We start from the raw sequence: 22,292 nt of genomic DNA on the forward strand, positions 1-22,292 counted from the left end.
TCATGGGTCGCACCCAAGCACCAGCAGAGGGCGACAAAACTCCAAAAAACAAAAGTAACAAGTGGAGATTACACTGTACTTTCATTTTAATCTGTTTGAGCGGGGCATGTGCGTTAATTGCGTCAAATATTTTAATGTGATTAATTAAAAAAAAATTAATTACCACCCGTTAACGCGATAATTTTGACAGCCCTCATTATTTATATAATTTAAATTTATATAGTATTTTATATGTACATACCGTATTTTATATATAAGGTGGGTAGTCGGGTTGTGACAATACATCGAAAAGAGACACGTAGTCACCGGGTAACGAACGAGTTCCGTTCCTACGATGGCAACGTAACCCGAATTTCCGCGCAAGTTGGAATTAACCCTTTAAGCACCCCTAATTATCCCCCAAATCTCAAAATAACTATCCAAAAACATGTATTATATGTTCTTGTACTGTCCTCGCCAAGACGTTGTCCTAGCTAGACTGCAAGCTAAGCTCTGAAATGACGTCGGACGTCCGTGTGTTTTGCTGACCTTATTCAGACATCAAACTTGCAGAATGAAACAAAAACGAATGAAATGAAATCAGCTTCTTCTTCACTAACAGCAATTCAAACCTGGGTTTATAACTAGCTGCTGATACAGCATTAACAAGCCACACAAACAATTGGCATGTATCAATTAGCGTCCGCACATCATCAAAAATAATCGTATAGACTCGCCTCAAATATTTGACCAGAATTGAAAATTTACAATAAACAGTACAAATACAGATGTTTTCGATATAACATATGACGTGCCTGAACCAAAAAGAGTTTGGTTAGTTTGGCCCCAGTTTTAACCCTTCCGAAATGCTTCTCATTGCCCTTTTTTTTCCCTTTTTTCCTCAGACAATTGAAGCTAACTGGCGGTGCGGCAGACACAATTTGCAAAGGATTCAGTGTCGCTCAGAAAACAGTAAAGGGGTGTATTGTCTCCAGTACGATGACGACAAGATCATCAGTGGCCTTAGGGACAATTCCATCAAGGTTTGTGTTCCGTTCATGTGTGTTTTCACATCGTTTGCTACTTTTTGCGAGGCAAGTTAGCCAATGGTTGCAATTGGCCAACTTGCCTCGCGAAAGTCCGCTAGCTTAAATGCTATGTAATGCAAATGTTTACAACAATTGGCTAACTTGCATAGCAAAAGTCCGCTAGCTTAAATGCGATATAATGCTAATGTTTACAACAACTGCCTAACTTCCATAGCAAAAGTCCACTAGCTTAAATGCTGTATAATGCGAATGTTTAAAACAATTGGCTAACTTGCGTGGAAAAGTCGGCTAGCTTAAATGCTATTTAATGCTAATGTTTACAACAATTGGCTAACTTGCATTCCAAAAGTCGGCTAGCTTAAATGCTATATAGTGCTAATATTTACAACAATTGGCTAACTTGCATATCAAAAGTAAGCTTGCTTAAATGCTATATAATGCTCATGTTTACAATAATTACCTAACTTGGATAGCAAAAGTCCGCTAGTATAAATGCTATATAATGCTAATGTTTATAACAATTGGCTAACTTGCATAGCAAAAGTCTGCTAGCTTAAATGCTATATAATGCTAATGTTTACAACAGTTGGCTAACTTGCATAGCAGAAGTCTGTTAGCTTAAATGCTATATAGTGCTAATATTTTCAACAATTGGCTAACTTGCATATCAAAAGTCAGCTTGCTTAAATGCTATATAATGCTCATGTTTACAATAATTACCTAACTTGGATAGCAAAAGTCCGCTAGTATAAATGCTATATAATGCTAATGTTTATAACAATTGGCTAACTTGCATAGCAAAAGTCTGCTAGCTTAAATGCTATATAATGCTAATGTTTACAACAGTTGGCTAACTTGCATAGCAGAAGTCTGTTAGCTTAAATGCTATATAATGCTAATGTTTACAACAGTTGGCTAACTTGGATAGCTAAAGTCAGCTAGTTTAAATGCTATGTAATGCTAGTGTCCACAACAATTGGCTAACTTGGATAGCAAAAGTCCGCTAGCTTAAATGCTATATAATGCTAAAGTGTACGACAATTGGCTAACTTGCTTAGCGAAAGTCCGCTTGCCGAAATGCTGTATAATGCTAATGTTTACAACAATTGGCTAACTTGCATAACAAAAGTCCGCTAGCTTAAATGCTATATAATGCTAATGTTTACAACAATTGGCTAACTTGCATAGCAAAAGTCCACTAGCGTAAATGCTATATAATGCCAGTGTTTACAAGAATTGGCTAACTTGCATAGCAAAAGTTCGCCACCTTAAATGCTATCAAAGGTTCAAAAGTTTTTTTTTTTTTACCATGCTTTTAATAACTCGTTCAAACACATATTCCCACAAAGAACAGCTAAATATTGCCATAAACTAAATTCCGAATGCATAAATAAAACATATTGGCTCAAAAAAACTTGCCATATTTTGGTTTTAACAGGGAGCAGCTGGATTCAGCTATGTTAAATGACTTACGCAATATTCCCTGTTACCACTAGAGGGCAGTGTATCCACCCAAATCAATAAAAGTAAATGCAAGCACTTTCAAAACAAACCATTGCAACGCCACTCTGATTAAACGAATACTAGAAGCAGCAAAATTTGATTCGAATCGAATGACTTGAGTTAATCGATTCATCGTTGCAGCTCTAGAAAGCTTACAGAGCTCAATTGTATGTCCCACTTAGTGGTCCGGCCTGGGAAAAAGGGAGAGAAGGTGAAGTTGTGAAAGCGAAGTGGATTTGTCATCTTATTGTTCTGCTGCAGGCTGGCCCGTCCCCAGGAACACTCTAAATTATTCTCCGAGCGCACACGTCCAGCTCGCCTCAGCAGTGGGGAAATGGGGCGTGAACAGAATATGAGCGTCCCAATGACAAACGGCCTTTCTTTCAATGACCTAAATCTGCGCCCGGTCTAGAATGGCTAATGTATTCAGCTACTTATATGTCCTTGTGTCTTTTCTGTTTTTCTACCTGCAGATATGGGATAAACAGTCACTGGAGTGTTTGAAGATTCTGACTGGTCACACAGGTTCAGTGTTGTGCCTCCAGTATGATGAAAGGGTCATCGTCACCGGGTCGTCAGACTCAACCGTTAGGTAACAAACTTGTCCAGTGCATTATGTACCATAAGCAAGTAAAATCCATATAAAGGATCCAATTTATTAAAAAAAAAAAAAGTGCAAAAGTGCAAAAGTGCAAGCGTAAATGCTATATAATCCTAATGTTTACAACAATTGGCTAACTTGCATAGCAGAAGTCCGCTAGCCTAAATGCTATATTATGCTAATTTTAACAACAATTGGCTAACTTGGATAGCTAAAGTCTGCTAGCTTAAAAGCTATATAATTATAATGTTGACAACAATTGGCTAACTTGCATAGCAAAGGTCCGCTAGCTTAAATGCTATATAATGCTAATATTTACAACAATTGGCTAACTTGCATAGCAAATGTCAGTTAGCTTAAATGCTATATAATGCTAATCCTTACAACAATTTGCTAACTTGCAGAGCATAAGTCAGCTAGCAGAAATGCTGTATAATGCTAATATTTACAACAATTGGCTAACTTTAATGCGATATAATGCTCATGTTTTCAACAATTGGCTAACTAGCATATCAAATGTCAGTTAGCTTAAAAGCTATATAATGCTAATGTTTACAACAATTGGCTAACTTGCAGAGCATAAGTCAGCTATCAGAAATGCTATATAATGCTAATATTTACAACAATTGGCTAAATTTGATGCGATATAATGCTCATGTTTTCAACAATTGGCTAACTAGAATACCAAAATTCAGCTAGCAGAAATGCTATATAATGCTAATCTTTACAACAATTGGGTAAATTTGATGCGATATAATGCTCATGTTTACAACAATTGGCTAACTTGGATCGCAAAAGTCCGCTAGCTTAAATGCTATATAATGCTAATGTTTACAACAATTTGCTAACTTGCATACAAAAGTCAGCCAGCTTAACTGCTATATAATGCTAATGTTTACAAATATGCAAACGTGATGCTATCATGCAAAAGCACGTGATAATTATCATGTAAAATGCACAAACGTGATGCTAACATGTCCAAACGTGATGCGTTGCCAACATGAACAAACGTGATGCTATCAAGTAAAAACGTGATGCTATCATGCAAAAACATGATGTTATGCGCAAATGTGATGCTATCATGCAGAAATGTGATGCTATCAGGCACAAACGCGATTCTATCATGCACAAACGCGACGCGATCATGGGCAAATGCGCCGCTATCATGTGCAAACGGAAGGCTATCATGCGCAACCGTGATGCTATCAGGCACAAACGCGATTCTGTCATGCACAAACGTGATGCTACCATGCACAAACGTGATGCTATCAAATAAAAACGTGGTGCTACAATGCGCTAGCATGCGCAAACGCGACGCTCTCATACACAAACGCGCCGCTATCATGCGCAAATGGGAGGCTATCATGCGCAAACGGGAGGCTATCGTGCACAAACGGGAGGCTATCGTGCGCAAATGGGACGCCATCAAGTAAAAATACGATGTTATCAAGTAAAAATGCGATGCTAGCATGAGCAAACGCGACATTGCTATCATGCAAAACGGGATGCTATCATAAACAACAATGTAAAAATGTGATAATTATCATGTAAAATGCACAAACGTGATGCTAGCATGTCCAAACGTGATGCTAGCGTGTCCAAACGTGATGCTAGCGTGCCCAAACGTGATGCTATCATGCAAAAACGTGATGCTAGCGTGCCCAAACGTGATGCTATCGTGCAAAAACGTGATGCTATCGTGCGCAAACGTGATGCTAGCGTGCGCAAACGTGATGCTATCGTGCGCAAATTTCATGCTATCATGCACAAATTTGATGCTATCAGTCAAAAAGCGTGATGCTATCAGTCAAAAAGCGTGATGCTATCATGCGCAATCGCGATGCTATCATGTCCAATCGGGACGCTATCATGTAAAAACGGGACGCTATCATGTAAAAACGGTACGCTATCCTGCAAAAACATGATGTTATCTGTCACAGTGACGGAAATGCGACAGTAGAGGGTGCTGGTGGGAGGTAATACATGAGGAAATAGTGGACTTTGATAGATTTTTTTAAGCATTAGTGATAGGTACAGTGGTACCTCTACATACGAATTTAATTCGTTCCAGGACCTTGTTTGTAAGTCGAAATGGTCGTATGTCGAGCAGGATTTTCCCATAGGAATACATTATAATTCCATTAATTCGTTCCAAAGCCTAAAAACATACACTAAATTCTTAATAAATACTGCTGGCACTGTTACAAATGGCAATTAAACATAGAAAAACAAATAAGTTATAAATAAATAATTCAGAATAATATAAGAAGAAGAAGAAGAATTAATAATTATTCCTGAAAATAATGTAACGAATTGGATTCTAATATGGCGGACACTTTTTACTGTCCCTGAACGCACCGCGAAGGTGACGTCTCCAGTGAGATAGGTCGGTGCGGTAGAGATAATACTTTCGTTTTCCTGAGAGCAGTCAACTGCTTAAGACAATGAGCGTTTTGTGTTGGATAAGTTCTTAAATAAATGATAAAAACGTGACAAAGCTGGCGATTTCCTTGGCAATGTTACCACAATAATAATTGTCACCTTAACTTATAAATAGTGGCGAACGGTGGTCATAAGAGGATCATGGAGCTGTATTGTTGAGCCAGTTCAGGGACGCGCACCCCAAGCTCATATTTTTCTATAACTTGCATCTTCATTTCAAAGGTAAGCATCACTTTTTTCCTTGTTTCTCCAACTGTATCAACTTTTTTTGAAAACTGTGTTGATTTCTCACATAAGAAAATCCACCGTGGGTTCGTTTGCAGTGCTGTCATGTCGTCGTATTTCGAGCAACTCGTCGGATGTAGAAACAAATGGCGGCTCAAATTTTACGTCGGATGTCGAAAAGATCGTGTGTCGAAGTGATCGTATGTAGAGGTACCACTGTATTAGCTTTGTTGAGCAGTTCGAGTCCACTGCTGGGTTTTAACTTCTAATTTCTCCATTAAATAGGCTCTAATGTCATAAGGGTAAGTTGCAGCTAGACTGCAACAGCACTTTTCCTTGTTAATTACTGCATAAGTTATTAAAGTATTGTATGTCATTTCTTTTCCTCGCCACCGTTTAGAGTGTGGGAGGTGACGACGGGCGAGGTACTCAACACGCTGATCCACCACAACGAGGCCGTGCTTCATTTACGCTTCGCCAACGGCCTCATGGTCACGTGTTCCAAGGACCGCTCGATCGCCGTGTGGGACATGGCGTCTCCGACAGACATCAGCTTACGGCGCGTCCTCGTAGGGCACCGGGCGGCTGTCAACGTAGTTGACTTTGACGATAAATATATCGTGTCAGCCTCAGGGGACCGCACCATCAAGGTAATGTTGTTGACGTATGGCTTTTTTCCACTTGTATAGTTATTGACGGCAGCTTGGCATGGCATGCAAAAGATACCACATCAAGTATGAGGTCAGGTCCAAACTTGGCGGAGGGAGAAGGACACCCCTGTCACGCATAGTCCGAGGGATTGCTGCATCTAGTCCTTTCATAGGATTCATTTATTTTATTCATCCATCAATTTTTCCTCCGAACCGCATATCCTCACGAAGGTTGCAGGTCTTTCATAGAATCCTACTTGAAAATTTTCAGGAAGTTATCAACAAGTAACCCCGAAATGTCCCAAAGTCACAGGAAGTTTTGTGATAATAGCAAAGCTAACATCACATTTTCTTCAGAAATTGTAACATTGCAGCTGACATGCTTTTTACCTTTCTTCTGTCCAAGCTTGCCTGACTTGATGGCTTTCAATCAGAGTCAAACCAGAAACATTCATCACCCTATTTTGTAACCACTTTACTTGGAAAATGTATCTACTCAATTGTTAATCATTTGATGTTGTTTATCTGTTGACCCCTGTAGGTATGGAGCACCAGCACCTGTGAATTTGTCCGAACTCTAAACGGTCACAAAAGGGGCATCGCCTGTCTACAGTACCGGGATCGACTGGTGGTCAGCGGCTCGTCTGATAACACTATTAGGTACTTTTTTGATCCTCTCATGACTTTCCCATCGCATCTTATATGTAGTGTAGAGTTGGTGTTGCGTTATACATCCACCAGATGGTGCTGCGCTTAAGAAAATGTATGATTAAAGAGCATACGACGGGAGAGAAAAAGTCTTAAATGGCATTATTATGTGAATTAGAATCATATTTTGAGACGATGTCCAACAAGAGTCACAGCTAAGGTAGATAAATAGAAGTATTTAATAAAGCCAAGGATTTTTCGACTACAGTACTTTATTCTTGTTCAAAATGATCATAATATAACATAACATTTGAAGTGCTTAAAACCATTTATTAATATATATATACATTATGTATGTATATATATATATATATTTTTTTTAAATCATACTTTGGGGAAAAAGTGAGAAAAAAACATGCCTTATAATGTATCTCTTTCCAATGCTAAGTCTGAATAAATACATTGAGCACACACACACCACAAAAAAATAAAAATTTGGGGGCAGGGTGCGCAACTTTGCGGTTTTCACTTATCGCGGCGGGTTCTGGTCCCCATTAACTGCGAAAAACAAGGGATCACTGTACACTGGTCATTGAGAGTCATCCAAAGTCTTTCCAAACAGCTATTCAAGTCATTTAGTGAAAATTTCTTAAAAAAAAAAAAAAAATCTATATATATATATATATTTTTTAATTATTATTTATTTATTTATTTATTTTTTAAATATCGCAATATAACATCGCAAACCCTCAAAAAATCGCAGCAACAGTTTTTTCCAATATCGTTCAGGCCTATTCAGGAGCATAAAATACCGCGTTTATTATGAAATAAACATGCTTTTTCGTGTCACATGAACTTTAACTCATTCACTCCGAGCCATTTTCACCAGAGCAAGGCCCTTCGCTCCCGGCCGTTTTACTGGATTTTGACTGATCTTGCAAGGCCCACAGAAAATTCTGTTCTATTGCTATATAAACATGGAACCCGCCAAAAGAAAGATTTGACTCTCTTCTTTCAGCAGAAAAAAAAAGTTAGTTCATACCTTTTTCCATTCTTTAGAAATCAGCATTAGAAAATAGCTTCGTTTGAGCAAATTTCTGATGAAAAAACAGAGAAATTGAGCTTTTTGTAAAAGCATACATTTCAAACATAACTTTGACTTTAACACAAATAGTTTTCGCTTTTGTGACATAACAAACATCCAAATAATGTTTTTCCTTCTACAAAATAAGATAACAACAAGACAAAAAGAGCTTTTGATGGCAAAGTAACAATTTATTTACACATAACTAAACGATTGAACTGTTGAACTATTTGCGCACATAACAACGGGGAAGGCTCTCGGCTGCTCCCGGTTGAATGAGGTGGCTCCCAGTGATCTGATGAGTCCGGATCAAGATCGGTCTCACTTTTTTTTAATCATCTTCATCGTTGGTTTCAACCTCAGGCTCAGAAGTAACGCAACGTGAGCTCTGCAGAACGCGTGTGGAACCTGACGCTGTTGTGGCCGTCGCCGTCTGTCTCATCAAGATAGATTTTTTTTTTATCCTTCTTTGACGATGGTTTCGTATTCTTTTCAAAACACTCCTCCATTGTCGTTTGCCTTTTTTTCCGATCGTTTTCCGATCGTTCTCCACATTTTTCTTACGCGTCTTCACAAGATCCCTCCAACTTCCGTTTCCTGACTATTTTTCTTCACTTCCTTTTTGGACCGAGATGAGTTCTTACAAAATGCGCTACTGCCCTCCAGTGGGCACTGCTTTAAAATGAGTTTTGAGCATTCTGCATTGCAGTTTAGGTGCAACAGAACCTAGAGATGCATATATATATATATATATATATATAACGTATATAAATACGTTTTTTGGACACCGAAACAATTAAAATGAACATATTTAGGCGTTTTTGGGAGCAAATGAGTTCACCAATATTGATCCATACATACGGCACAGCGAATTATAAGGCACACAGTCTGCTTTTGAGAAGATTGGAGGCTTTTATAGTGCGGAAAATACAGTAATCAGACTTCGTATGCATTTTTATTTTTGCCATTTAAATGACGCGGGTATTACACTTGGTAAATGATATAACTGGCAGCCATAACGCCATCTCCGGCTTGAACGCTTTAATGAAAAGATCCAAATTTTCCTTTTTGACACAGGTTATGGGACATTGAGTGCGGGGCATGTTTGCGAGTGTTGGAGGGTCACGAAGAGCTGGTGCGTTGCATACGTTTTGATAACAAGAGGATTGTCAGCGGCGCTTATGACGGGTGAGTCGATTAGAAATGTTTCTTTCTGCTTTCGGAGATGACAAACATCAAGCAGTTCACATTCATTTGACCTTATGCACAAAAAGGCTGATCTTCTGGCACATTTCTCTTTGCAGTAAAATCAAAGTGTGGGACTTGCAAGCAGCCTTGGACCCACGAGCCCCAGCAAGCACGCTATGCCTGCGCACTCTAGTGGTGAGTTCCATGTCAAGCTGTTCCGTATCTCTCAAAGCAATGCCGAAAACATTGTGCCCAAGCTAGTTCATATCTTTTGTCATTTCCCTGCCCCGGCTTTGGAGAATGTAAACAAACCAGGAGGCGTGACGGCTAGCCGACACGCTAACCCGAACTAAACAGGGTTTCTAGGTCTTATTCTCGCCTTTCAAAGCGAAAAATCGCACAAAACAACCCCGGGTCATTTCACACGGCGGCGGGGTTGTCAATTGTCTTCACTGATCGGAATTGTGACCTGTGAATCGCATCGCCGGATATGAAGCAATTCACACCGCTTGTGATGTGATGTGTTTTCCTCCTCATTTGCTGTGGTAGGAGCATTCTGGCCGCGTGTTCCGTCTGCAGTTTGACGAGTTCCAGATCATCAGCAGTTCTCACGACGACACCATCCTGATCTGGGACTTTCTCAACGTCTCCACCAACGGCCAGTCAGAGGGACGGTCTCCCTCCCGCACCTACACTTACATTTCTAGATAGCAGGTATGCAAGCACACAAAGTCTCTTAGAATTCTGTTCTGTATTTCTAAAAAGATGTTTTTGATGTTTTGCTGGCGTGATGTACAAGCTACGTGCTAAACTTTGAAGTCTCTGGCCTCCAAATAGTTCTCTGCAATAGTAAAATGAGTCTTTTCTATCGTGAAACCCCCTGAAATGCCCCAGAATCAACAGGAAGTGACTCTGAAATGCCGCCAATTTTACAGGGAGTGACCCTAAAATGCCCCCAAATCAACAGGAAGTGACCTGATATCAACAGGAAGTGCCCTGACAGCAACAGGAAGTGACCCTGAAAACACCCCAATTCAACAGGAAGTGGCCGAATATCAACAGTGACTCTGAAATTCCCCCAGTTCTACAGGAAATGACCTGATGTTAACAGGAAGTGACTGCAAAATGCTCCAATATCAACAGGAAGTGACCCTGAAATGCCCCAAATCAATGGGAAGTGAGCTGATATCAACAGGAAGTCAGCTGATAGCAACAGTAAGTGACTTAATAGCAACAGGAAGTGAAACTGAAGACACCCCAATTCAAAAGGAAGTGGCCAAATAATAACAGGGAATGACCTGATAGCAATAGGAAGTGACCCCACAATGCCCCCAAATCAACAGGAAGTGACCCAGAAATGCCCCCAAATTAACAGGAAGTGAGCTGACAGCAACAGCAAGTGACCCTGAGAACCCGCCAATTCAACAGGAAGTGACCCTGACAATCCCCTAGTTCAACAGGAAGTGACCTCAAGATTCCCGCAGATAAACAGGAAGTGACCCTGACAATTCCCCAATATCAACAGGAAGTGACCTGACAGCAACAGGAAGTGACCTTGAAAACCCACCAATTCAACCGGAAGAGGCTCATTATTAATAGAAAGTGAGCTGACAGCAACAGGAAGGGACCCTGAAAACCCGCCAATTCAACAGGAAGTGGCCCAATATCAACAGGAAGTGAAGTGACAGCAACAGGAAGTGACCTTGAAAACCCGCCAATTCAATAGGAAGTGGCCCAGTATTGACAGGAATTTATTCCAAAATCCCCCCAAATAAACAGGAAATGGCACGTTATCAATTGAGAACACTTGAAAATGCCCAGGATTAACAGGAAGTGACCTAATATCAGCAGAGGGTGGCCGAATATCGACAGGAAGTGACCTGACAACAACAGGAAGTGACCCTGAAATACCCCCAAATCAACAGGAAGGGACCTGATATCAACGGGAAGTGACCCTGAATACCTACCAATTCAACAGGAAGTGGCCCGATATCAACAGGAAGTGACCGGACAGCAACAGGATGTGACCCTGATAACCTGCCAATATCAATAGTAAGTAGCCCAATCTCAAGAGGAAGTGACCCTGACAACCCCAAATTCAACAGGAAGTGACCTGATATCAACAGAAAATTACCTGACAGCAACAGGAAGTCACCCTGAAAACCTGCCAATTCACCAGGAAGTCACTTGATATCAACAGGAAGTGACCCTGAAAACTTGTCAATTCGAAAGGACCCCCCAATTCAACAGGAAGTGGCCCAATGTCAACTGGAAGTTACCCTATATCAACGGGAAGTTAACTGACAGCAAAAGAAAGTGACTCTGACAACCTGTCAATTCAACAGGAAGTGGCCCGATATCAACAGGTGACCCCACAGCAACAGGATGTGACCCTGATAACCCGCCAATATCAACAGGAAGTGACCCTGACAACCCCAAATTCAACAGGAAGTGACCTGATATCAACAGGAAATTACCTAACAGCAACAGGAAGTAACCCTGAAAACCGGCCAATTCAACAGGAAGTGGCCCGATATCAACAGGAAGTGACCGGACAGCAACAGGATGTGACCCTGATAACCTGCCAATATCAATAGTAAGTAGCCCAATCTCAAGAGGAAGTGACCCTGACAACCCCAAATTCAACAGGAAGTGACCTGATATCAACAGAAAATTACCTGACAGCAACAGGAAGTCACCCTGAAAACCTGCCAATTCACCAGGAAGTCACTTGATATCAACAGGAAGTGACCCTGAAAACTTGTCAATTCGAAAGGACCCCCCAATTCAACAGGAAGTGGCCCAATGTCAACTGGAAGTTACCCTATATCAACGGGAAGTTAACTGACAGCAAAAGAAAGTGACTCTGACAACCTGTCAATTCAACAGGAAGTGGCCCGATATCAACAGGTGACCCCACAGCAACAGGATGTGACCCTGATAACCCGCCAATATCAACAGGAAGTGACCCTGACAACCCCAAATTCAACAGGAAGTGACCTGATATCAACAGGAAATTACCTAACAGCAACAGGAAGTAACCCTGAAAACCGGCCAATTCAACAGGAAGTGGCCCGATATCAACAGGAAGTGACCGGACAGCAACAGGATGTGACCCTGATAACCTGCCAATATCAATAGTAAGTAGCCCAATCTCAAGAGGAAGTGACCCTGACAACCCCAAATTCAACAGGAAGTGACCTGATATCAACAGAAAATTACCTGACAGCAACAGGAAGTCACCCTGAAAACCTGCCAATTCACCAGGAAGTCACTTGATATCAACAGGAAGTGACCCTGAAAACTTGTCAATTCGAAAGGACCCCCCAATTCAACAGGAAGTGGCCCAATGTCAACTGGAAGTTACCCTATATCAACGGGAAGTTAACTGACAGCAAAAGAAAGTGACTCTGACAACCTGTCAATTCAACAGGAAGTGGCCCGATATCAACAGGTGACCCCACAGCAACAGGATGTGACCCTGATAACCCGCCAATATCAACAGGAAGTGACCCTGACAACCCCAAATTCAACAGGAAGTGACCTGATATCAACAGGAAATTACCTAACAGCAACAGGAAGTAACCCTGAAAACCGGCCAATTCAACAGGAAGTGGCCCGATATCAACAGGAAGTGACCGGACAGCAACAGGATGTGACCCTGATAACCTGCCAATATCAATAGTAAGTAGCCCAATCTCAAGAGGAAGTGACCCTGACAACCCCAAATTCAACAGGAAGTGACCTGATATCAACAGAAAATTACCTGACAGCAACAGGAAGTCACCCTGAAAACCTGCCAATTCACCAGGAAGTCACTTGATATCAACAGGAAGTGACCCTGAAAACTTGTCAATTCGAAAGGACCCCCCAATTCAACAGGAAGTGGCCCAATGTCAACTGGAAGTTACCCTATATCAACGGGAAGTTAACTGACAGCAAAAGAAAGTGACTCTGACAACCTGTCAATTCAACAGGAAGTGGCCCGATATCAACAGGTGACCCCACAGCAACAGGATGTGACCCTGATAACCCGCCAATATCAACAGGAAGTGACCCTGACAACCCCAAATTCAACAGGAAGTGACCTGATATCAACAGGAAATTACCTAACAGCAACAGGAAGTAACCCTGAAAACCGGCCAATTCAACAGGAAGTGGCCCGATATCAACAGGAAGTGACCGGACAGCAACAGGATGTGACCCTGATAACCTGCCAATATCAATAGTAAGTAGCCCAATCTCAAGAGGAAGTGACCCTGACAACCCCAAATTCAACAGGAAGTGACCTGATATCAACAGAAAATTACCTGACAGCAACAGGAAGTCACCCTGAAAACCTGCCAATTCACCAGGAAGTCACTTGATATCAACAGGAAGTGACCCTGAAAACTTGTCAATTCGAAAGGACCCCCCAATTCAACAGGAAGTGGCCCAATGTCAACTGGAAGTTACCCTATATCAACGGGAAGTTAACTGACAGCAAAAGAAAGTGACTCTGACAACCTGTCAATTCAACAGGAAGTGGCCCGATATCAACAGGTGACCCCACAGCAACAGGATGTGACCCTGATAACCCGCCAATATCAACAGGAAGTGACCCTGACAACCCCAAATTCAACAGGAAGTGACCTGATATCAACAGGAAATTACCTAACAGCAACAGGAAGTAACCCTGAAAACCGGCCAATTCAACAGGAAGTGGCCCGATATCAACAGGAAGTGACCGGACAGCAACAGGATGTGACCCTGATAACCTGCCAATATCAATAGTAAGTAGCCCAATCTCAAGAGGAAGTGACCCTGACAACCCCAAATTCAACAGGAAGTGACCTGATATCAACAGAAAATTACCTGACAGCAACAGGAAGTCACCCTGAAAACCTGCCAATTCACCAGGAAGTCACTTGATATCAACAGGAAGTGACCCTGAAAACTTGTCAATTCGAAAGGACCCCCCAATTCAACAGGAAGTGGCCCAATGTCAACTGGAAGTTACCCTATATCAACGGGAAGTTAACTGACAGCAAAAGAAAGTGACTCTGACAACCTGTCAATTCAACAGGAAGTGGCCCGATATCAACAGGTGACCCCACAGCAACAGGATGTGACCCTGATAACCCGCCAATATCAACAGGAAGTGACCCTGACAACCCCAAATTCAACAGGAAGTGACCTGATATCAACAGGAAATTACCTAACAGCAACAGGAAGTAACCCTGAAAACCGGCCAATTCAACAGGAAGTGGCCCGATATCAACAGGAAGTGACCGGACAGCAACAGGATGTGACCCTGATAACCTGCCAATATCAATAGTAAGTAGCCCAATCTCAAGAGGAAGTGACCCTGACAACCCCAAATTCAACAGGAAGTGACCTGATATCAACAGAAAATTACCTGACAGCAACAGGAAGTCACCCTGAAAACCTGCCAATTCACCAGGAAGTCACTTGATATCAACAGGAAGTGACCCTGAAAACTTGTCAATTCGAAAGGACCCCCCAATTCAACAGGAAGTGGCCCAATGTCAACTGGAAGTTACCCTATATCAACGGGAAGTTAACTGACAGCAAAAGAAAGTGACTCTGACAACCTGTCAATTCAACAGGAAGTGGCCCGATATCAACAGGTGACCCCACAGCAACAGGATGTGACCCTGATAACCCGCCAATATCAACAGGAAGTGACCCTGACAACCCCAAATTCAACAGGAAGTGACCTGATATCAACAGGAAATTACCTAACAGCAACAGGAAGTAACCCTGAAAACCGGCCAATTCAACAGGAAGTGGCCCGATATCAACAGGAAGTGACCGGACAGCAACAGGATGTGACCCTGATAACCTGCCAATATCAATAGTAAGTAGCCCAATCTCAAGAGGAAGTGACCCTGACAACCCCAAATTCAACAGGAAGTGACCTGATATCAACAGAAAATTACCTGACAGCAACAGGAAGTCACCCTGCAAACCTGCCAATTCACCAGGAAGTCACTTGATATCAACAGGAAGTGACCCTGAAAACCTGTCAATTCGAAAGGACCCCCCCAATTCAACAGGAAGTGGCCCAATGTCAACTGGAAGTTACCCTATATCAACGGGAAGTTAACTGACAGCAAAAGAAAGTGACTCTGACAACCTGTCAATTCAACAGGAAGTGGCCCGATATCAACAGGTGACCCCACAGCAACAGGATGTGACCCTGATAACCCGCCAATATCAACAGGAAGTGACCCTGACAACCCCAAATTCAACAGGAAGTGACCTGATATCAACAGGAAATTACCTAACAGCAACAGGAAGTAACCCTGAAAACCGGCCAATTCAACAGGAAGTGGCCCGATATCAACAGGAAGTGGCCCGACAGCAACAGGAAGTGTGACCTGACAGCAATAGGAAGTGACCCTGAAAACCTTCCATTTCAACAGGAAGTGGCCCAAGGCCCAATATCAACAGGAAGTCACCTGACAGTAAAAGGAAGTGACCCTGATAACCCATCAGTTCAACAGGAAGTGGCCCGATATCAACAGGAAGTGACCGGACAGCAACAGGAAGTAACCCTGAAAACCGGCCAATTCAACAGGAAGTGGCCCGATATCAACAGGAAGTGACCCTGAAAACCTTCCATTTCAACAGGAAGTGGCCCAATATCAACAGGAAGTGACCCTGAAAACCTGCCAATTCACCAGGAAGTGACTTAATATCAACAGGAAATGACCCTGAAAACCCATCAATTCAAAAGGAAGTGACCCAATACAACAGGAGGTAACCCTGACAACCCCCTAATTCAACAGTAAGTGGCCCAATATCAACAGGAAGTTATCCTATGTCAATAGGAAGTCACCTGACAGCAACAGGAAGTGACCCTGATAACCCTTCAATTCAACAGGAAGTGGCCCGATATCAACAGGAAGTGACCGGACAGCAACAGGGTGTGACCCTGATAACTTGCCAATATCAACAGGAAGTAGCCCAATATCAACAGGAAGTGACCCTGACAACCCCAAATTCAACAGGAAGTGACCTGATTCCAACAGGAAATTACTGAACAGCAACAGGAAGTAACCCTGAAAATCGGCCAATTCAACAGGAAGTGGCCCGATATTAACAGGAAGTTACCTGACAGCAACAGGAAGTGACCCTGAAAACCTTCCATTTCAACAGGAAGTGGCCCAATATAAACTTGAAGTGACCCTTAAAACCTGCCAATTCACCAGGAAGTCACTTGATATCAACAGGAAGTGACCCTGAAAACCTGTCAATTCAAAAGGAAGTGACCCAATATCAACAGGAGGTAACCCTGATAACCCCACAATTCAACAGGAAGTGGCCCAATATCAACAGGAAGTCACCTGACAGTAACAGGAAGTGACTCTGATAACCCATCAATTCAACAGGAAGTGGCCCGATATCAACAGGAAGTGACCGGACAGCAACAGGATGTGACCCTGATAACCCGCCAATATCAACAAGAAGTAGCCCAATATCAACAGGAAGTGACCTGATATCATCAGGAAATTACCTAACAGCAACAGGAAGTAACCCTGAAAACCGGCCAGTTGAACAGGAAGTGGCCCGATATGAACAGGAAGTGACCTGACAGCAACAGGAAGTGACCCTGAAAACCTGCCAATTCACCAGGAAGTCACTTGATATCAACAGGAAGTGACCCTGAAAACCTGTCAATTCAAAAGCAAGTGACTCAATATCAACAGGAGGTAACCCTGACAACCCCCCAATATCAAAAGAAAGCTAGTCTATATCAACAGGAAGTCGCCTGACAGCAACAGGAAGTGACCCTGATAACCCGTCAATTCAACAGGAAGTGGCCCGATATCAACAGGAAGTGACCGGACAGCAACAGGAAGTGACCTGACAGCAACAGGAAGTGACCCTGAAACCCGCCAATTCAACAGGAAATGGTCCAATATCAACAGGAAGTGACCCTGACAGCCCCCTAATTCAACAGGAAGTGACCCAATATCACCAGGAAGTGACCTCAAAATTCCCCCAGATAAACAGGAAGTGACCCAATATCAATACTAAGTGGCCCTGAAATGCCCCCAGATCAACAGGAAGTCCCCTGGTATTAACAGGACGTGACCCTGAAATATCCCCAATTTAACAGGAAGTGACATCAACAGGAGGTGACCGTTGAAAAGCCCCCAAATCTTCAACACAAACTGCTCCAATCATTTTCACTGGGCGTTAACTGCATTTTCCCCCTTGGTCCACCAGGTGGCTCCATTTCCCCGCCCCGTCGGGCGGGCGCGTCCATCCCGGACCGGAGCGCCGCCGTGTCTTCTCCTTCCTCTCGGCCATCTCTCTGTCCACCTCCTGGCCCGCTCGCACCTCTTTCCGTCCGTCCGTTCTGCCCCAGCGCGAACGAACGGACCCGTTTTCTACCGGCGCCGAGGACGGAAGCGACGCCGCTTTCCCGGGAAGACGGGCTTCTACTAATTTATCTTTTGTAAACGAATGACAGTATTAACAGTCTCCCAAATTTCCACCTGCCAAAACAAATCGCTTCTAGTTCTATTTATATATTCCATATACATACATGCGAATGCACACAGAGCTGGACAGAGGATGGCCGGAGCTTTGACGCGGGAGAAAACAGACTCTTATTACTCGGCTCCAGGGAAAAGACGGAGGGGAGTGCACATATTCCCCTCTCGGCCGTTTCTCTCGACGACATCCCTTCCTTGCATTATACCCGCCCCGCCCCGCCCCTTTCCAGAAATGCACACTAGCTCGGAAACACGACGTGAGCGTGTCGCGTTTATGTACGTGGGACTCGGCAGAACGGAGCGAGAGCGTCAGACATGCATGTGAGGTTGCTGCGTCCTGGCACACTTCAGCTATTCTTTCTTTCTCCCCACCCCCCTCTCTTTAACTGTTCTTATTTTTTTTATATGTATAATTATTTTCTACTTTAATTTCAGTATGTTTTTGGTTCTTAGTACAAAAATTCATACTAGTCCTCCTCCCTTCTTTCTCTTCTTTGTTCGTCCCTCACTCCATCGTTGAGCTTGCTTTGGTTACGAGAAGCTGGAATTCATTCAAATTTAGTTGTAAACAGACTTGTCTTGTCCAAAATTGTGTTGTATATTAAAATGATTTTTTAAAGAAGAAAAGGAGCTTATTGTGAATAAAGTACTTGACAGTGAGTGTTGAGCCAACTGTAACGCCGGTGAGTGTGTGGTAACTTTTCAACCTTTATCAAATATTTCCATAACATATCTGATGATACGTCCACTGACAACTAGTTGAATGATACCTTTTGAGGGGGTCTGTATAGCTTTCACCAGCGCTAATTAACTTCGAGGAGGGTGGCAGGAACCATGCCACACTCAAAAACTACATGTGCTGACGGCTTTACGGCATACATCACTTTCCCCATTCGTTATAAAAACGGAAGTCAATGCTCACGAGAAAAAGGGCAGCTACCAGGATTTAAAAGTAAACATTCGCCCTAATTTCATTGGCGTGACGACCCCCCCCCCCCCATGGGGTTGGGCTGATTGATTTTTGATTGCGATTTAATGACACTGCGGATGTGCACCAAATGTGATGCTATCACGTAAAAATAGGATGGTTTCATGCACATACGTGATGCTAACATACCGAAATCTGATATCATGCAAAACCTTGATGCTATCATTCTAAAACGTGATGCAATCATGCTGAAACCTGATGCTATCATGTAAAAATGTGATAATTATGCACAAACATGATATCATGCACAAACATGCTGCTATCATGCACAAATGTGATGCTAGCACGCACAAACTTGATGCTATCATGCATAAACAGGATGCTAACATGCTAAGACGTGATGCTATCATGCAAAAATGATGCTATCATGGGAAAAAACTTGATGCTACTTTGCAAAAACAGGATGCTATCATTCACATATGTGATACCATAATGCAAAAATGTGATGCTATCATGCCCAAACGTGATGCTGTCATGCAACATATGATGCTTTCATGCTAAAATGATGTGCCATCATGCAAAAACATGAGGCTCACATGCAAAAATGTGATGCTATCATGTAGAAACGTGATAATTATGCAAAAATGGGGCGCTATCTTGTAAAAATGTGATAATTATATAGAAACGTGATGCTATCATGCACAAATGTGATGCTATGCACAAACGTGATGCTATCATGCAAAAACGTGATGCTAGCATGCACAAACTTGATGCTATCATGCATAAACAGGATGCTAACATTCTAAGACGTAATGCTATCATGTAAAAACAACTGCACAAACGTGATGCTATCATGCAAAAATAATACTATCATGGAAAAAACGTGATGCTATTTTGCAAAAACAGGATGCTATCATACACACATGTGATACTATAATGCAAAAATGTGATACGATCATGGAAAAACTTGATGCTATCATGCCCAAACGTGATGCTATCCTGCAACATATGTTGCTTTCATGCTAAAATGTGGTGCCATCATGCAAAAACATGCTCTCATGCAAAAATGTGATGCTATCATGTAAAAACGTGATAATTATGCAAAAATGGGATGCTATCTTGTAAAAATGTGATAATTATATAGAAACGTGATTGCTATCATGCACAAATGTGATGCTATGCACAAACGTGATGCTATCATGCAAAAATGTGATGCTAGCATGCAAAAACATGACGCTATCATGCTAAAACCTGATACTATCATGCAAAAATGTGATGCTAGCATGCAAAAACATGACGTTATCATGCTAAAACATGATGCTATCCTACAAAAACATGTTAATTATGCAAAAATGTGATGCTTTCATGCAAAAACCTGATGCTATCATGTAAAGACGAGATCATGCTGCAAAAACGTAATGCTGTAATGCACATACGTGATGCTATCATGCTAAAACGTAATGCTATCATGCTAAAACGTGATAATTATGCAGAAACGTGATGCTGTCATGCAAAAATGTGATACTATCATGGAAAAAATGGGATGCTATCATGCAAAAATGTGATACTATCATGGAAAAAATGGGATGCTATCATGCAAAAACGGGATGCTATCATGCACATCTGTGAAACTATCATGCTAAAATGTGAAACTATCATGGAAAAACGTGACGCAATCATGCCCAAATATGATGCTATCATGCTAAAAGGTGATGCTATCATGTAAAAATGTGGTAATTCTGCAAAAACAGGATGCTAACATGCACAAATGTGATGCTGGCGTGCACAAACGTGATGCTATCATGCTAAAATGTGACACTATTGTGGAAAAGCGTGATGCTATCACGCCCAAATGTGATGCTATAATGGGAAACGCAGTCTTCCTTAAGGCAAAACACGACTGCTTTTTCCCACCGGCGTTGCAAAAATCGACCAAAACTGAAAAGTTACATGGTGCTTCTTTAAGTGCAGATACAGTGGCAAAAAACATGACTTGCATAGCAAGGAATGTGAAGTGCATTGCATAGCATGCCAAGCAGCTATCGCTATTGGCCTGCTCCAGACCAATGAGAGTGGGCCTATAGCTGCTCTTAACCGATGCCGGGTCAGCTTTTTCAAATGAAGGAAAAACAAACCAGGAGATGTCAGCAGTCTGGGAAGATTTCAGCATAGAAACTCGGTCGAGTAGTCAGTTCACTTCTTAGGAAGGAGCAGTGGGACGCGAAGAGTGAAGCAGCAATCACCAAAATGACTGCTGTCTGTAACCTGCCCTTTACCTTCATTGAAAGTGTGGGATTCTGGCTTTTTACCTACGTATAAGGTCCCAAGTCCCAAATACATTACCGAGATGACTAAAAAATAAAGTAACAAAGCATGTTTTAGAAAAGCCGGCGAAGGATGGGGCCATAAGCTTTTCAACCGACATCTGGAGCAGCCAACTTTCCCTGCTTAGCATGACATCCCATTGGATGGAATTGGTGGAAAGCGTAGTACTTCATGCGAATGAATTCAAGGGCTCACACACCGGCGAAGGTATTGCAGAAGTCCTAGAGATGCTGCTCAACTGGTGCATCCCGAAGTCAAAGGTAACGTCAGTCTACCTTACTTTCATTGTCTTTTACTGTGAGAAAAGCTGCAGTAATTTGAGACCTGTTTCAAAAGGGCCGTAGAAGCTAAGCTAAGTGGTTATGAGAGAAACTCATTTGTGCGTTGCTATAAAGACGGAGTTGAGTTACGTTGCTGCTGGTGCACACAAAGAGGGAGGCTGATAGAGAGATAGGATGCTGTGGTCAATTACTATTATTGTTATTTGTCACCCATACCAGTTGTACAATAAAATGTTCTACTGGATTCACTTTATATTAGTCTTTTTCCTGTTTCACAAAGGTAAGCAACAGCCTGACAAAGCTATGATAGCAAAGATTTCACATCCAAGTATGTAGCTCTACATATATATTTTAAACAGAGTGGTGTATCATGTCTGCTGCTATTTGGTATATGGCAAAATGGCTTTTGGTATATGGCAGGTATTTATATATATACATATATATATATATATATATATATATACATATATATATATATATTTGGCAAATGGCTTCTGGCATATGGTATTTTTTTGTATACGGCAAAATGGCTTTTTGTATAAGGCCTTTTGTGGCATATGGCAAAATGGCTATTGGTATATGCCATTTTATTTTTGGGTATATGGTAAAATGGCTTTTGGCATATGGCATTTTTTGTATACAACTAAATTGCTTTTGGCATGTGGCATTTTTATATGGCATTTTTTGAGCACATGACAAAATGGCTTTTGGCATAGGGCATATTTTGGCATATGGCAAAATGGCTTTTGGAATATGGCAGTTTATATATATTTATATATGGCAAAATGGCTTCTGGCATATGGCTTTTTTTGGCATATGGCAGTTTTTTTGTATTTGGCATTTTATTTTTTGGTATATGGTGAACTGGCTTTTGGCATA

General features: G+C 41.9%; 1 protein-coding gene across 2 annotated transcripts in view; it reads left to right on the forward strand.

Annotated features, from left to right (window-relative positions):
• Window positions 1–18,509, forward strand: part of fbxw11a (F-box and WD repeat domain containing 11a) — a 39,892-nt gene extending 21,383 nt beyond the window's left edge. For both annotated transcript variants that reach the window (XM_057849673.1, XM_057849672.1), the window contains 8 exons: window positions 885–1,022; window positions 3,005–3,123; window positions 6,200–6,449; window positions 6,991–7,109; window positions 9,259–9,369; window positions 9,486–9,564; window positions 9,919–10,083; window positions 17,608–18,509. In XM_057849673.1, the coding sequence (XP_057705656.1) occupies window positions 885–1,022; window positions 3,005–3,123; window positions 6,200–6,449; window positions 6,991–7,109; window positions 9,259–9,369; window positions 9,486–9,564; window positions 9,919–10,080 (978 nt within the window). In that variant the 3' untranslated portion in view covers window positions 10,081–10,083; window positions 17,608–18,509. The remainder of the gene's footprint in view (window positions 1–884; window positions 1,023–3,004; window positions 3,124–6,199; window positions 6,450–6,990; window positions 7,110–9,258; window positions 9,370–9,485; window positions 9,565–9,918; window positions 10,084–17,607) is intronic.
• The last annotated feature ends 3,783 nt before the right edge of the window (window positions 18,510–22,292 follow it).

This window comes from Corythoichthys intestinalis, chromosome 11 (genome assembly GCF_030265065.1).
Source record: "Corythoichthys intestinalis isolate RoL2023-P3 chromosome 11, ASM3026506v1, whole genome shotgun sequence".
In the NCBI taxonomy this organism is placed as follows: domain Eukaryota; kingdom Metazoa; phylum Chordata; class Actinopteri; order Syngnathiformes; family Syngnathidae; genus Corythoichthys; species Corythoichthys intestinalis.